At 41.4% G+C, this 18541-nt stretch overlaps 1 protein-coding gene across 1 annotated transcript in view; it reads right to left on the bottom strand.

Annotated features, from left to right (window-relative positions):
• slc43a1a (solute carrier family 43 member 1a) overlaps positions 1 to 17339 on the bottom strand; it is a 30376-nt gene extending 13037 nt beyond the window's left edge. Inside the window, exons 1-5 of the mRNA XM_054791193.1 lie at positions 17113 to 17339; positions 10712 to 10872; positions 10387 to 10579; positions 6075 to 6130; positions 5410 to 5486 (exon numbers count right to left, since the gene is read on the bottom strand). Coding sequence (XP_054647168.1) covers positions 5410 to 5486; positions 6075 to 6130; positions 10387 to 10579; positions 10712 to 10865 — 480 coding nt within the window. The 5' untranslated portion in view covers positions 10866 to 10872; positions 17113 to 17339. The remainder of the gene's footprint in view (positions 1 to 5409; positions 5487 to 6074; positions 6131 to 10386; positions 10580 to 10711; positions 10873 to 17112) is intronic.
• Between the last annotated feature and the right edge of the window lie 1202 nt (positions 17340 to 18541).

Consider the following 18541-nt stretch of genomic DNA (forward strand, 5'->3'; position numbering starts at 1 on the left):
ATAAAACTCCCTTGAACTTTTACTGTCAACCGCAATTTCTTACCAGTTCTTCTTCATAATCCCATCATCGGTGCAGGGTTATTGCATTGACGAGGAATGTTCTCTTACGGGAACTGAAAGGTCAGCTTTGTTTAGCGAAACATGAGAGCGGGATGCCTCCAATCAGGATATGACGTGTGTCTCCAACAACAACACCACCACCACCACAGCGGAGGTCACTCAGCACTGTTGGCCGAAAGTCAGTCAAAGGGCAAACAGGGACAAATGGCACCATGTTTATTTCCACGGGTGTCCAAACTTATCCCCACAACAAAGGATACGGGGGCCACTTTGATATATTAAAATTATAAACCAACCCAATGAAATATGCTAACAAGTTACTGTAATGCCGTGTATAAGCTGCTACTTTTTTTTTATACAGTGATGTGGCTAATTTATGGCTTAAAGAACTACAGTTCCCATGATGCTTAGAGTGCCGCTTCAGGAATTACTGAATTGAACGCTAATGTCGCATTTGAAGTCTTACGCAGCGATCGTGTCTTGATCTGACAAATCGTAAGTATGTTTGATCAAGTTTAGAATGACTACAGCTTCTGTTTGGACTGCTTGGACTACGGCAGCTGTTCAACTCCGATGGAAAAAGCGTGCCATGTCTCACCGGAGCTACCGGGAGTGATGCTGGGAACAGGGAGCGGTGGTAGGATTGCAAGGTTTTTGGGTGTCTTTCTGTGTAAATATCCCATGTTACAACGTGGACACCTGCGGCTTGTAGACAAGTGTGGCCTATAAATGTCCAAAAAAAAAAGTTCTCTTTAAATTTGGTGGGTGCGGCTTATATGGTCCAGAATTCACATCATATCCAACATCCTGAAAGAAACTTCAGCCTGTATCTCAGTTTAAGTGTATTATTACTTTTTCTCCACTGCTCGTTTTTCCATTTTTGCTGCTGTTTTTCAATTTTACTGATATTTTTTTTTCCATAACGCTGTGACTTTATTCCCATCATATTTTGACTTCATTCTCTTTTTTTCCCTCCAGCCTAATTTTCCAAAAATTGCAACATTATTCTTTGTTTTGTTGCTAATATTGCAGAAATTATTATCAAAAGCACTTTTTTCTTCATAATGTTCCGACATTATGCGTGCAACTTTTTTGCTGTCACGTTAAAATTCGTGATATTAATATTATGACTTTATTCTAATAGTTGTACTTTATTCTCGTAAAAATGAATGCTCTTTTTCCATTGTTTCTGGTTTTCCAGTTTAATTGTATTGTTTAAAATGTACCGAGGGCCGATAAAAAAAACATCCACGGGTCAAAAATGGCCCCCGGGCCACACTTTGGACACCCTTGGATAGACTTGATAGTACTGTCTACTGTGTGTGACATTTAAGTGGGGTAGAGGCTGCTAACTCTCACTAAAGTACGTTGCTGTGTTGTTAGGCCACACTGACAAGGCAACGTATTGGAACTGAAGTGAAGACGTGATGCATTCATGGTGAGACGTGTAAAAATGTCTCATATTGATGCTACACTGGAATATAGCATGTCGGTGGTCACCACAACAACCCGGGTGGTCCCTGTAATGTTGGCGGACCAGCCAGGACACGTCGCATGTTGTTGTGTGAGCCTTACCATTGGCATGCGGTGCAGTGTTGATGTCGCCATACTGTATGCTGATGGTTATTTCAAGAGATGATGATGTGTTTTTAGCTTCTGTCCACGCCTTTGTCGCTTTATATTTCCCCAGTTAGATATTATTTATGCAACAGGCTTTGCCTACTAAGTGAATAATTCATCAATGACACGCAAATATGCAATATGCAAGTTTAAAAGGTCGTGCCCTCGGTATGGGGTGCCCTTGAATGTGCCGGAAATTCAAAGCAGTGTCAAATATCCAACATTACCAAACTCACTTTATTTTCAGCTTTTGCACATCACAAAAAATGTGTGCTATCTGGCGCTATTGTGCACTTGTCCAACTCTCACTTGTCCAACGTGATCAAGGCCATCTCACACAACTAAGTAACTTCAAAAGGAAAATTGCACCTGTTTTGGAATTTTGCCCATCATCCACAATCCTTAGGTGAGACATGAAAACACGTCTTTCTCTTTTCTGTGTGTTCTAAATATAAAAACAGATCAAAGAGGCGGCTAAGAATGCACATAAAGGGAAGCACCCATTCCGCCTATAAAGTCTTCTGAAAAAAAACGCCAAGAGGCGCCAACAACGCTCCATTTACATAGAAAGCGACTTCCATCCATCCTTTTTCTATGCCGCTTATCCTCATTAGGGTCGCGGGGGTATGCTGGAGCCTATCCCAGCTGACTTTGGGCGAGAGGCAGGGTACACCCTGGACTGGTCGCCAGCCAATCACAGTACAGCGACATTGTTATTATTTTTAACATTAATTACAATTATAATAATAACACTTATTATTCTTACGCTACGCTACGCTTACGCCACGTCCAGCTCTTTTTTTTTTTACAGCGAAGTGGAGGAAATGTACATTTTTGAAAAGTGTTTGAAATATCCAAGAGTTTAATTGTGAAAGGACTCTGACTGCCAATGACGCCGGCTCACCCGCGCGCTTGATATGCCACCAGAAATTCTATTAAAACTTTTTTAAAAGATGAAAACATTTAAAAGCTGCGTAACATTTTGTGGCTCCAGACTATTTTTCTTTACTGGAAGAGGAGGCGAAATGGCGCTTTTGATGGTAAAGGTTGCCGACCCCTGGGCGAGTGCAATGGCATCTGCCCATATTCAGCTTTGACTCTCTTTATCTTGGCGTCTATTTGGTGTCCATCTCCACATGCGCACCGAAACACGTGCACACATTTGCACGGCCACATGTGTCACGCAGGGTTGGAAATGGAATTGATTTGTTGCAGACCGATGCACAGACAGAAAAAAAAACAAGGGAAGGAGTTAAGGGGGTAAGAGAGGAGAAAGTCTGGCCTTGACTGTTTGAAATAGAGGTGAGTGGGCCGAGCACCGGCGGGAGGGGGTGTGCGGCCAGGCGCGGGCCGTCATTGGTGGAGAGGACCCGATGGAAACACGCATGCATCGCTGTTGTGGGAACAGTACAAACCGAAATACTTGGCAGGACACGCACGGCGCAGCAACAATAAAGCGCGCTCGATAAAATGTTCTTAGCAGCTGACACATCACACGCAAAAACACATGTCTGCTGTGAATGCAAACAAACACGCACTGTTTCCTCAGCTGAGGCAAATAGAGGCTGCCACCACGCTGACACCTCTCAGCTACCAAAACCATACAAGAACACACTTTTCCCTGAATATCTCTTATGCAACACGGACGCTTTCGGCTTTGGCACGCTTTCAAGCGCTCGCTTTAACACAAGCAGCTGTCAAAAAAGTACATGTTAGCACCACCATGCCACAACTCCAACTCCACGTGTGGCATTTTAAACGTGATTCTTATTCTCTGTTTCTGCACCCTTTCCCCCTTTGGCATACGTGTAATGTAAGACTTGGCACACATGCAGTAAACACACAGTGGTTGCGATGGTTATAGCAAACAACATAAAATACTGGTGCTGTGACACTTTGGTTGACAGCTGACGGATTATTTAGCCTTCAATAATGTGTCGTCACACGTCCGAAAGTTAAAATACATTTGCAGCACACCAAAATAACAACTAGAGTGGAACATCGAAGGTCAAACATGCGGAATAGGAAATCATGTCAAAACAAATCATATGCTTCAGGGCCGTCACCTCTTCGTGCTCATAACCGTCATACAAGTGTAAAAATAAGTTAACCGCCATCAATACTGACACCTCAAAACAATAAAAGTGTCTTTTTAACACTGTTAATAGTCCCACAAGTGTAAAAGAAGCTAACCACTGGAAAAACATGAAAACACCCTTTAATGACACGTGACTGTGCATGTGCTTTATGAACCCTGTATGTCAGGGGTGGCCTGGGGGCCGTTTGCGGCCCATGGCTGATTTCTTTAGCCACCCTCAGCACTTTCTTAAAATAAATTGAAACTAGAAAAATGGAAAAAGACACATTAAAAGAGAAATATTAGAATAAAGTCATATTCATGTAAAACACTGTAACATTGCGACAAAAAATGTTACGAGCATAACGTCGTAATACTATTTTCACAATAATTTTCACAATAATTTTGGCAATATTAGTAAGAAAAAAATAATAAAGTTGCAATTTTTAAAGTTGCATCATTACCAGAATAAAGTAAAAATATTAGGGGAATAAAGTCACAGTGTAGCCTATGGCTGATTTTTTTTTTTTTTAATCTGTCCGCAGCACATTTAAAATGTACAACTAAACAAGTAAACAGGAAAAAAATGCAAAAAGACCAGTAATTTCACGAGAGTACAAATATTAGAATAAAGTCATAATACTCATATGAAACCCTGTAACGTTACCACAATAAAATGTTACATGCATCACGTTTTTCACAATCATTTCTGCAAGAATTTTTTGCAATATTAGCAGCGAGACAAAGAATAAAGTTGCAATTTTTGGAAAATGACCGGGGGGGGGGGGGGGGGGTGTTTAGATTTTTTTTATCGGCCCTCGGCACATTTTAAAAATACAACGAAACAAGAACACTGGGGAAAAAAATTGAAAAAGAACAGTAATTTTACGAGAATAAAGTAGAAATATAACCACTCTTGCTCAAATTTTCCTGACGTGCTCGTTAGTCCCCTAAAAGTGTGTACCAAATTTTGGGGTGATTTAGCGAAACACACAAAAGTTACAGTGGGTGTTTTGTAGAGTGTGTGTTGAGCTGTGTGAGAAATTCAAAGGTCAGTCCAACTTTGGGGTTTCTTCACAGCGCCACCCTGTGGTCTACTTGTCAGAAAAATAATAGCACAGGCAACACGGTATGGGTGCAGCAGTTCAGGAGTAGAAGAGTTAGCTTCCACAAACACATCCAGTCATGTGAAAAACCACTGCTGGACAAAAACAGCATGAATGCTCGTCTCCATTTTGCCAGAAAACATCTTGACGAGCCCTGAGACCTTTGAGAAAATACTCTGTGGTCTGACGAGACAAAAGCTGAACTTTTTGGAAGATGCGTGTCCCATTACATCCGGCGTAAAAGTAACGCCGCATTTAAAAAATATGGGGGTGGTAGTGTGATGGTCCGGGGCTGTTTTGCTGCTTCAGGACCTGGAAGACTTGCTGTGATAAATGGAACCATGAATTCTGCTCACATCCTGTGTTGTAAAACAGCCCCCAAAAGCCCCAAAAAGCAAGAACAATCAAATGTGGGACTTTAAAGCCACATTTTCCCAATCTGACCCTCGAGGTGCCACTATGTATATCTGGTGGATGTCCACAGGAATACGGCAATCAAACATCATCAGGGTGTGAGGGTTTTTTTGGCTATTTTGTGCATCTCACCGTGAGCGAGGTGAAGGTCAGGCAGATGCCACCGAAGCCGTTCAGAGACAGAGCCAGAAAGATGAGGGCCGAGAGTGCTGCAGAGGAAAGAGTTAAAGGCTAAAATGGTCATGGTGTCTTCAGCTGGAGGAGGCTGACATGGCCACTGGTGTTTCATTTCAGGGTGCAATACGACACGATAGTGACACGATACCAAACGCCACACTGATTACTGTGTTGCATTTCACCGGGCACAACATTAGGTACAGCTGCACAGTTGTTTTGTGGTTGTAGCGTGCATGGCTGTTTTGGAGTTCAGTGATCATCATTTTCTTTTTAAAAGCAAAGGTTTTTGAGGGAAATCTTGCATTGGATCTCATTTGAATGGGCAGGTGTACCTAATAAGGTGTTTTTTGTTGTTTTTTGGTATTTCCTCAGCTGAAGGCGCGGTGGCGGAACATACTTCAGAACTACACTATTCCTGGCTTGGGATGCCATCATAGCATCACACAGGGCGTGTTCCTTTGTTTGCACTCCTGCCACGGACGCATTAGTGTGATCACAATGCCACTTTTGACACTTGGCACTCATCGCCTGCCACCACTTGCGAGAGCAGATGGCTGTGACAGACTTGAAGGTTATCATTCATGTTTGGCTTGTTTGTGTGTGTGTGCGCGCACACTCACCGTGAGGGTCGTAGGAAGACACAGCCATTATGATGCAGGAAAAACCAAAACAAAAGCTGTAAACACAAGGAAAGTATGTTACATTAAGTGACAACTCAGGCTTCACGAGACACTCAGACGATATACGAGATTGAGTCTACGAGAAGGAGATGAGACGAGATTTTAACATTACTTTTAAGAAAAGTACAATGAAAAAATATACGACGATATAGTGCAATCTACTAATTTAATTTCTACTACGTTAGACTCTTCTGCACTCTGAGTGTTCGCTATCCGTCCCACCTCAGCCACGAGACAAAAAAACTGGATGAATGACAAAAGGGCTCACTCCATTCATGCTGTTCTATGGAACAAACACCCAAGATGCTAAAAACCAATGCACAGAGTGAACTCTCTTCTTGCCTGTTTTTTTGCATGTTTGTCACACTTAAATGTTTCAGATCATCAAACAAATTTACAAAATGCAGTTTTTAAATGAAAGTTTTTGTTATTAAAGGAGAGAAAAAAAACCTACATGGCCTTGAGTGAAAAAGTGATTGCCCCAAAAACCTAATAACTGTTTGGGCCGCCCTTAGCAGCAACAACTGCAATCAAGCATTTGCTATAACTTGCAATGAGTCTCTTACAGCGCTGGGGAGGAATTTTGCAGGATTGTTGTCATTCAGCCACATTGGAGGCTTTTCCAGCATAAACCACCTTTTTAAGGTCATGCCACAGCATCTCAATGGGATTCAGGTCAGGACTTTGACTAGGCCACTCCAAAGTCTTCATTTTGTTTTTCTTCAGCCATTCAGAGGTGGACTTGCTGGTGTGTTTTGGATCATTGTCCTGCTGCAGAACCCGGGTTCGTTTCAGCTTGAGGTCACCAACAGATGGCCGGACATTCTCCTTCAGCAGAATTCATGCTTCCATTTATCACAGCAAGTCTTTCAGGTCCTGAACAGCAAAACCGCCCCAGACCATCACACTACCACCACCACTGTTTACTGTTGGTATGATGTTCTTTTTCTGAAATGGGGTGTTACTTTTACGCCAGATGTAATGGGACACACACCTTCTAAAAAGTTCAACGTTTGTCTCGTCAGACCACAGAGTATTTTCCCAAAGGTCTTGGGGATCATCAAGATGTTTTCTGGCAAAATTGAGGCGAGCCCTAATGTTCTTTTTGTTCAGTAGTGGTTTCCGCTTTCTAATGGTGGAGTGACGAACACTGACCTTAACTGAGGCAAGTGAGGCCTGCAGTTCTTTGGATGTTGTTGTGGGGTCTTTTGTGACCTCTTGGATGAGTCGTTGCTGCACTCTTGGGGTCATTTTGGTTGGCCACTCCTGGGAAGGTTCACCACTGTTCCATTTTTCCGCCATTTGTGGATAATGGCTCTCACTGTGGTTCGCTGGAGTCCCAAATCTTTAGAAAGTCCTTTATAATCTTTTCCAGACTGATAGATCTCAATTAAACTCAGTTAAGTTATGTTTTAACGGGGGGTGGGGTTTCATTTAAAAACTGCATTTTGTTTTCAGTTGTATTGTCATTGACTAATATTTAAATTTGTTTGATGATCTGAAACATTTAAGTGTGACAAACAAAATATAAGAAGGAAGGGGCAAACACTTTTTCACATCACTGTAGACGTGTGTCTGTGCTTGGGAACGTCATGCCACCACATCAGTCAGGCAGTGTGATGTGATATATATAGCCCACTTGAATAATTAGGAAAGTGGATGACATTTGCAGTCAAGGCTCAAAATATTCATATAGCTCGCAACCTATATAAGTTTTCATCATTTTTCCAGCTTGGTTTGTGTTTTGACAAACCCCACGCGGCAGACTTCACACTGGGAAATACACACCACACAGGAGTGCCCCACCTACTTTCATTGACTGACACACAAAGACGTAAATGTCCCTCCCTCCTACTTTGGGAATGTGGTCGGTCGGCTTTTCGTACACCATGAAAGAATCAAATACACTTAGCGTCTGTAACGTCTGCCAGTGACTCATCAAGGAAACATGCACGCTACACAAGAAACTGGCCTACTTCCAGAAGAAGAAGACACTATGGTAGAAGAAACCATGGATAACATGTATTCCAGTCAGTGGTGCTGCTATGATCTTCCCAAAATCACACCTTTGGGCCTTCAAAATATTCAAAGTCCACCAAATATGGTGGGAAAATATAACAAAACAGCATAAACATAGTAGAGTAACATCTGTGTAGGCTCTCAGTAGTACAGGAGTTGTCCATCGAGGGAAAGGCTTCTTGAGACGTCATCTGTACTTCTGTGAAGAAGGTGTCGGACGTTTCGCTCCTCATCCAAAGAGCTTCATCAGCAAACTAATAAGTGCTGGTAGCCTCGGCCTTAAATACAGTAAGAGTGGGCGGAATTGGTGTGCCAACGCCCTCCTCCTATTGGTTCCTTACACTAAGACTGGGAGGAGTTGTGGTCTAATCCTCTCCTCACATTAGCACCTCCGATCAAAGGGAAGTGTCGCTCCCTGAGTTGGGTATGAACGACTCTGATACTGGCTCGTTAGCATCAATTGTTCTGGCTTGGCCCTGGCTCCACCTCATTTGCAAGACTAAGAGCTGTGGGTTTTGGTCTCAGTAACCTGCTGAACACAGGGTCCAAATTAAACCTCAAACCACCATTCCGATTCAATGATGGGTTCTGTTGTTTGACAAAAATAGCTTCCTTTACTCCTCTTTCAAACCATCTGTTTTCTTTGGCCAAAATCTTTACCTCGCTGTCCTCAAAAGAGTGATTGGTAGCTTTAAGGTGTAGATGTACTGCTGATTGAGGCCCACTCAATCGCTCTTTGGATGAGGAGCGAAACGTCCGACACCTTCTTCACAGACGTACAGATGACGTCTCAAGAAGCTTTTCCCTCATAGTAGAGTAACATTCCAATATAAAATAAGGTAAATACGGTATAATGGTCGATGGGGAACGGCCGTATAGTCTAGCAACATCACTTCATTTCATACCACCGTCATGCTTCTGGATCATTTCCTGCTTTGTTTCGATCGACAACTTTTTCCTTTTGTTCTTCTCCCTTACACTTGGTTTAGGGCGCATGACTACGGTAATTTTAACACAAAGAAAAGTAAACAAATTAAAAAGAGATTTCAATACGTGCAAACTAGTTTAAGGGCGACTAAGATGAGGAACAGAGCAGCATGTCTCTCATAAACACACCGACGCGCTGGATTAGTCAGCCAATGAGATGAGAGCGTAGGCAGTGCTCCGATAATCAGCCAATGAGAGCATGAAGCATCAGAATTTCTGCATAACTTCCAGTTTCGTTTTGATCGACAACTTTTCCCTTTTTTCTTATCCCTTACACTTTGTTTAGGGCGCATGACTACGGTAATTTTAACACAAAGAAAAGTGATGAAATTAAGAAGAGATTTCAATGCGTGCAAACCATTTTAAGAGCGACTACGATGAGGAAGGGAGCTCACATACAAACATGGACGCGCTGGATAAGTCAGCCAATGAGATGAGAGCGTAGGTGGTGCCCCAATAATCAGCCAATGAGATGAGAGCGTAGGCGGTGCCCCAATAATCAGCTAATGAGAGCGTGAAGCCAGAAGGCGTCACCAAGTGTACTCTGTTAGTCTCTCTGTCGCTTGCACGGACTTGACACTTTACGTCATATGGAATTCCTTACGTAATACGATGCAAAAAATTTACATAAATTCTTTACGTTCAGTGGAATTTACGTAAAAGGAGGTTTACGTTATGCGAGGTACTACTGTATATATAATATTATTTTTTGATATTATTTCATATTATTCACATAAAACATAGTAAGCTGTAAGTTACAATTGTAAGTGTGGCTGAATGACAACAATTCTGCAAAGATGAGTGGGCCAAAGTTCCTCCGTAGCGCTGTAAGAGACTCATTACAAGTTAGCACAAACGCTTGATTGCAGTTGTTGCTGCTAAGGGTAGCCCAACCAGTTTAGGTTGGACTAGTTTAGGGGGCAGTCACTTTTTCATGCATAATCATAATCATAAAAGGTTTCATTTAAAAACTGCATTTTGTGTTCAGTTGTGTTGTCATTGACTCATACTTCAATTACTTGATGATCTGAAACATTTAAGTGTGGTAAACATGCAAAAAAAAAAAAAGAAATCAGGAAGGGGGCAAACACTTTTTCACACCACTGTAAGTTGTTGCCTCCCCCCCGGGAGATATATGGTAAGTAGTTTTTGCATGTGCAAACCCAAAAAGCAGACAAAAAGCCACCGTCATGTGTAACTCATTACCTATCTTAACAACCATGTGATTGCTTTACATGAGCATTACCTGCCCATTAGGCGAATGGGGCGTGGCCCAAACTTGTCCATTAGGATCCCGAGGGGTAGGGTGGTAGCGCTGAGCAGGAAGGAGCCGATGGTGAAGCCCAAATTTAACATCTCTTCCTGGTCCACGCAGCTCAGCCGCTCCACCGCCTCGCCATCTGAGGAGTTGCCCAAAGACACCACCACCGAGTCGTTCTCTGCGGTGAGAGGGGGGGCCTCACAGTCATTTTGTTAGAAATCAGGCCGTTCTTTTGCCTACGATTTATTCCCTTGGCTTTGATTGCATCAGTAAGATTTGATTTGATTAGATTTGCAGTGAGTGGTCCCACCTGAGCAAAGGTGCGAGTAGAAGCCCTCTCGCTTCAGCATGATGAGCAGCGAGCCCCAGCCCAAGAGCACGGCGGAACACAGCAGGTTCTCTATAACTGCCGTCACCGCCATCCACCAGCGCCTCCTGTAGGCCTGGAGGAGAGATGGCGCCATCGCTGCTCTGCGATAAAAAGGGGTGAAAAAACGATGTTACTGATGCATCTTTAACTCTCCAAAATGCACATAACTTAGCAGAAATGTGAAAAAACTCAGCTAATGTACGGAGAAAAATATCAAATTTACAGTACGTAAATGTTCAAGAATGAAATCAACGTCCATGTGCTTACACAAGGCAAAGGGGAATCCGTTATTTTGTTTCATAAAATACATGTAATATAGTTAGTAATATAGTTTCCTAAAAACTCAAATATTTGCTGCTTTAGAATGTCACAGTTTCTCTGTTTAATAAACAGAGGGAAAAAAGCAACAATTCATTTGTACACCATCCCTTGCTTTTTTATAAATTTATTTTCTGAATTTTTTTTCCCAATAACTAACTCATAATATTACAAGTTTTGGACCTATTCTCCAATATGGTTGATTTATTCAAAATAAAGTGAAAATCTTTTATTCTCCCTGCTTAAAATGTACAGAGACTTGTCTCTCACTAACGAGGCCTCACGTGGTGAGTGATTGTTTGACTCCCACTGTTTTGTGTCTTCCGCAGGGCCACTCTTTTGCGCTTGCAGACAAGTCAATAAGGGCGACGTTTGCATGTGAAAGCGCCACAGTGACAGGAAGTGACGTCCTTCGATCATCACCTCACCACAATTTAAAGGTTAGGCACATAAATACACACACGCACACGCCCTGTGACAAATGACGTGACGGAGCAAATAATATCAGAGAACACACAACAGGTCACTGCAACCTGGAGCGTGAATGACCCGCGCCAGTCACGAGCACCCTGACACACACACACACACACACACCAAGCTGGGAGGAGGCATAGTTCCAAATATAACCAGCTATTTCATTTGCCGTTCTCAACCAGCAAGAAGTGGGTGGGAACAGAGGGAGGGAATTCTTTAGCTTCAAGCACAGTTTTTAATGAGAGCTCCTTCATGTATGCAAGTGTATGTGATCTAATGGGACGCTTTGGTGTGTGCGTACGTGTGTGTGCCACTTGTGTCCCCCATATGTGAGCATGAAACAAGTGTGTAATGTGATTATCCACAGTCCAGCGGGCGGCCATTGTGCTGCAAAGAGACTTTCATGAGGAGGGGGATTTCTTTTGTAACTGACACTGCACACACACACACACACACAGTGTCATTAAGATGTCATTACCCACCAATGAATTAGCCTGTTGTGAATCCACAGACATTAGTAGCCGATCAGGAGTAAATGAGTAATTAAGGGCGTTCTGTTTAAGGACAGATTCACCGTCAAGTCATCCTTGCTGCGCATCACACACAAGATAGTGAAGGTCATCCATTGATACTGTAAATAAATATTCGGATGTGAAATCGGATGTGAAGTGATGCGTCAATCCAGATAGTTGTGATGATTAACAACCAAGCGTAACGGATGTCATGACACTGCTCAATCAGGGATGGCCATCTGGGAAATTAACCACGCATTCATTCAGGGGCGTCCAAACGTTTTCCAGCGCGGGCCACATAGTGAAAAATGAAAAGGATGCAACTTTGCCACGTTGATACTTTGTACAGCAACGCATGTAGATATGCTAAGAAGTTATATTTTCAGGAAAAAATTGCATCCCAGCTTTGTCATATCGGTGAAAACGCCTATTATTAGTTTCAACTTTGCTCTTTTTCCCCGTTTTTGCTGGGGTTTTTTCTTAAATAATCTTTGTAAGTTTTCTTTTCATAATACAGGCAAACCTGTCTATAGCGGCCACTAAAGGGAAACGGCAAACGTGGCCGCTTTAGGCAGGTGGCCGTTATAGACAGGTTGGTGGCCATTTTGAATTTGTGCACGCACATATTAACATGTCTGTGATTAGAAGCTTGTTGTCTTTGCAGATACATATAATTATACTGTTACATGTTGACCAGTAGAGGGCACAGTGGGACTGCGGATAAAAGTTGTAAAGAACTACTAGGTTAATAAACTGCTGTTAATAAAGCGATTAAAGTGCCTCGGTGGTGACTCTCTCCTTCCCCACAAAGGGCATTACAGTATTGACCAGTGCACATTGTCTCACACCAGGAAATAAACGGTGTCACTGTCTGCAACAAGCTCCAAAGAAGACGGCTTTTTTTATGTCGAACAACTGACAGTTTGTGTGGATCTTGTGAATGATTGTGACTGAGCTACGACTCAGTAATTAAAGTCTACACACGACGGCTTCATTGCTTAAAAAAAGACACTTTTTCGTGTATGAAGCTTCTGCTTGAGTCGGCATTTTGGCGGCTATATGCAGTCAGATATTGACCAAGGGATACAAAATGGGTGGCCGCTGGCCGCGTTAGGCAGGTGACCGCTATACACAGGGTCCACAACACGCGAATTTACTGCGAGGGATTTGTCAGCGGCCGCTATAGGCAGGTGGCCGTTCTATACAGGTGGCCGCTAAGACAGGTTTGACTGTATTTAGACTTTATTGCAATAATATTATAACTTTTTCCCCAGCCTAATTTTCTCAGAGTGACAACTTTGAGAAAATTAGTTTTGTTTCTCATAATGTTACAATTTTTTTAAACATATTTTTTCTCTCCACATAATATTACGAAGTATTTCTCATTAGAATACGACTTTTTTGTGTTAATATTTTGACTTTATTCTTGTAAAAACTGTTTTTCAATTTCTTCCTGTTTTTAATACATTTTCCAACTACCAGTATTAATTTTCTTTCTTTTCTTTATTCTAATATTATGACTTTTATATTTGACCATTATATTTTGACCTTATTCCCATATTCCCATCCCTTTTTCCCCCCCACCAAATTTTTCAAAAATTACAACTTTTTGTGTTGTTTCTCATATTAGCACGACTTTTAAAAGAAACATATTTTTTCTTTAATTATTACTTTTTTTGTTTATTTTTAATTTTTTTTCATAATATTTTGAGTATTTTAAAATTACTACTGATTTTTCCATTTTTTAAGGCTTTTTTAAATAATTTCTTTTTCTGTATTATTAAATGGTATTTTTAGCATGTGCCGCGGCCCAATACAAAAACGGGCCGCACTTTGGACACCCTTGTGTTAATTGTTGTTTTTATAAATGGGATGGGACAATCTCTCTCAATGTACTGAACTCCTTTTTCCAAAACCAGTGTTGCGTCGAGCAGAATAAAGTTGCCATATACGGTAACCACCTCGTTTATCGCATTTAATTGGTTCCAGACCCAACCGTGATACGTGAATTATCGTAAAGTAGGATTCCTGATTCAAAAATTTAATATTTTCATAGTTATGGCATAGGAAACCTGTTTACAGTCTTCTAAATACACTTTTTAACATTATTAGAGCATTTTAAACCTGCAATAAAAGCCTGTAGCTTTGGCATCTGGTGCTTGTCTGGTGCTTGTCTCACCAAACAATGACTGACACCTACTGACCAACATAGAATACTACAGTCACAATTTCAATACGGCACAAAACACCTAACATTTGCTCCAGTATGAATATTTGTGACTAATAATAAGCCGTATTCAACTACAAAACAGCATGATTTATGAACGTATGAATATATTGTTGAAAAAACACGATAGTGAAGCCCCCAAATTCAAACTGCGATGTGACGAGGGACCACTGTAAATGTAATTGTAGTTACCGATTATTTCATTAATTAATCCATTAATTATCTATTAATTATTTGTCATAGATTTTCTAAATTTATCTTGTGTGGTTTTTTTTCCGCTTATTTCTATGACTCAATTCTGATGTAAAGTTCAGGATGAGACTGAAGAAGGACGCATGAGTCCAAACCAGCTAAGTGCAGAAATAAACAGCAGGCACTTGAGTGACACTCGAGATGTTACATGGATCATAGTTCCAGTACAGCATGTATGACATGCCCAGTTACACACACGCACTCGCATACTTAGCATGTTGTTTTTGCGCACACACATTATACCTGCACGTGGAGCCACTGTGAGCTCTTCTCAAAGTTTCCCGCCTTTTTTGTCTGGTCACACTCTGGCGGGACGAGATCCAAATGATGTGTGTGTGTGTGTGTGTGTGTGCACGTGGGAGTTATAATAGGGCGCTCATGTTGTTGTGACCTGTGAAGATCAACACGCAAGCGAGAGTCACAAATGATGCTGAGCCAAAGACGCCAAAAGGCAGGTTTAGGGTTGATGGACAGACGTAAGACCAACTGTCACAGCACTGTGAAGTGTGTGTGTGTTTGTTTTATGGGTGTGTGTGCGGGGGTGTGTATGTGAAGGCCATGTAAAGCAACTGCTTCCTGAAATACCTGACTCCTCCATCAGCAAACAGAATGATGCAATCTTACAGGATGGATAGTAGATTGGGATTCATCATTAGAAATATTATATAAAAAGCTAAATACCATATTAAGAAAATGCATATAGTTACTGATGTGCAAAAAATAAAATAAAAACCGTAATTAAATAATAATATGTCCTCCATTTAAAAAAAAAGGAAACATGGGCAACATGAAATGAGAAGACATTTATTTTTGTGTGATTTTATTTGATTATTTTTTGCATTATTTTTAAAATATATTTTCATTATTAGTATGTATTTGAACTTTTCAATATATATTTATATTAGATTTAAAAAATTACAAATCAAAAAGACACTTATTCGTTCTGTCAATTTACTGCATGCAATTCGAGTTTCTTTTTATGCTGTGGAAGCTCATTTTAATTGAATTATACAACAACACACTGACTTCTTTCTCCGTTTGTCGGTAAAACATTATTATCATGTAATAATATCACGATGCCCCATGAGGGTAGCCACAACAGCAATGAAAGCCACAATGAAAATGGGTTTGATGCCCCTGCTTTACAGGAAATAATACACAATAAATAATAATAGTAATAAAAAAAATAAGAAAAAGGTGGAAGTGAAATATTTCTGAGCAAAACAAATAAGTGTTGGTAAAGCAAATTGTGATCAAATAAAATAATAAAAAATAAAATGGTAATCGTAATAAAATAATAATAATGCATAACAGTGTAACATGAAATAAGCAGAAATGTTAATTTGATGACAGCATATACTGTGGAGCGCGTGGATAGATAAATTGATTGATGATTGTGATGATTACCACTACGATTATGATGACTTTTCCCTTTCAAGTCATGTTGTTGATGCTCCCATCCGGGCTTCCCCACAGGGATGTTTCTGACCTTGACCATATTTGTGGTACCACTGCGGGACACCCAAAACTGCAGCGAAAACGCGTTCTTTTCGCTAGTTTCCGAGAAAATAAACCCAACCCTGCAGGAGTTCTTCAAGTCAAAGTATTCAAAAGCCATGACGGATCCCCGATGCTGCGAGAGCAGCTGTCTCTCCGCGGGCACGGCCTCGGGCCGGGGTCTGGTTACTCAGCCTGCGGGGCGGTCTTTAGTACACTCCTGAGAGAGTCTGTTGCCACGTTCACGTGCAAAGCCCATGCTCGTAATATACAGTATACAACACATGAGCCAACTCTTCGGCTATATATAGCGGACACCTTCACTTGCCTCTCTAAATACAAATACAACACTAGTTGTGTATTGACTAAAGAAGAAGGAAGTACCCATGTCTCTAAATATGAGCATTAGCTATTAAGACAATCATAGTGGTGCTTTCAGACCTAGTTAGCAATAGCAATGCGTAGTGGTCAGTCGTTTTATTGTTTAATTCCTTTAAATGACAAACCATTCCAAAGACTAGTTTCAATTATGGAACAACATCATCCAAGAGTGGACGTTTTTAGAACACACCATTGAAATACCTGACTTTCCAGGGAGTCAGTAAAAGCAACATTATTATCTCCCCCCACCAGTCAAACAACTACTTTTTGTGCCTTCAATCGTAGCGCGTTGTTTATGTTCGTCAACTAACTCGTCCGTGAGTGTGAAAGTCATACGTATAACCTCATAAAACGTATTGTAGCGCAATTAAAAGTTTTAAAAGTTGTGCTGTACTTTTAGTGCTAAGCAATAAACCCCCCCCCCCCCCCCCGTCACTTCCTATAGCACGGAACTTGAGACTTTTTTCCCTCCCATCTTTCCATCCCATCTCTTGTGAAGTTAAACCATCTCCTAGTCCAAGAATATGGCTAAAAAATGAACATTTATGGAATAAAGTTACATTTGAAATGCCACGTGGGGTGATACGCAGCCGGCTCGTCCAGTTGCGTTCACGCGCCAACTTTTTCTGGCATCTCCTATCACACAGTGTGGCACATTTGAAGGAGGAAATGCTACTTACTTTAGTAGTGTAGCTTGTCAATGAGGAAATTGATAGCAAAGTTGAGTCTGTTGACGGCTGCTTATTTAACTCTACAACTACTGTGTGTCTTCTGCTTCTCTCGCTTGGGAGAGTGCAAAAAAGTTACTTCAAACTCCAAAACGTCTTCCTCCTCTGCTTGCTTTCTTTCGTGTTTTAATTCCAGCAAGAGTCCACGCTTCTTTTGTCTCGTTGGTTTCATGACAAGCGCCCCCTCTTTTGCCTAATTTGACTTCTAATCTCCGCCCTCTTGCGAGGTTTTTCCGTCGTCAAAGGGGTGGAGAGAAGTCACCACCCTGCAGCTTGCAGCCTACGGCCTGCATTCAGTACCCACTCCACTTTTTCTCTTTTTTTTACTCTCTTTAAGACAAACTGCAGAACCAGAGACGTACAAGCAGCGTTTCACCCATGCAAGGTGCCTGGGGGTCACACTGTCATTACAGGAAAAACAATCTAATCAATAAATCTCCTGCAATGCATGTACTTAAAAGGTATTCTTTAGTAGGCCTTTATTAGAGCTATATCATTATCTATACAAATACATTTTTATCATAAAGTTGAATGTTTTCAATATATTATCCCACAAATAAATAATGAGTAGTACACTGTTTATGACAGTATGTAGTATTGTGATTCCTCTCACGTCACACATGTGCAGTTCTGCCTCTGTCATGGCTTTCATACTGCCTCCAAAACCGCAAAATCGCCTTGTCAACTACATCCCCCAATTCCATGCTTGCTCTGTTTATACAGAACAGCTACATGGAAAAAAGATAGCTTTTACAGGCAGTGCAAAAAGGCAATACCGTTTCACACAGGCGCAGTTCCGCCTCTGTTACGGCTCTGATACTACCTCCAAAGCCAGAAAATTGCCAGGTCAATATCCTCAATTCCATGTTGGTGCTATTCATAGAGAACAGCCACAGAGGAAAAAGGTGGCTTTTACAGGTAGTGTGAAAAGGTAGTAGTACCCTTTCATACAGGCGCAGTCCCGCCCCTTTTACGTCTCCAATACTATCTTCAAAGCCGGTGAATTTCCCCAATTCCATGTTGGTGCTGTTCATAAAAAAAAGGTAGCTTTTGCAGTCTGTGCGAAAAGGTAATGCCCTTTCACACAGGCACAGTTTATGGCGCTCATACGACCTCCGAAGCAAGACAATTGCCAGGTCAACTTTGTTCCCCTATTCCTGTTTATACAGAACAGCACATGGAAAAAGGTGACTCTTACAGGCAGTGTGAAAATGAATACCCTTTCACACAGGCGCAGTTCATGGCTCTGATACTACCTTCAAAGCCGGTCCATTTCCAGGTCAAGTTCCCCAATTCCATGTTGATGTTGTTCATACAAAACAACCACACAGGAAAAAGGTGGCTCTTACAAGCAGTGTGAAAATGTAATACCCGTTCACAC

This window comes from Dunckerocampus dactyliophorus, chromosome 11 (assembly GCF_027744805.1).
Source record: "Dunckerocampus dactyliophorus isolate RoL2022-P2 chromosome 11, RoL_Ddac_1.1, whole genome shotgun sequence".
Taxonomy (NCBI): domain Eukaryota; kingdom Metazoa; phylum Chordata; class Actinopteri; order Syngnathiformes; family Syngnathidae; genus Dunckerocampus; species Dunckerocampus dactyliophorus.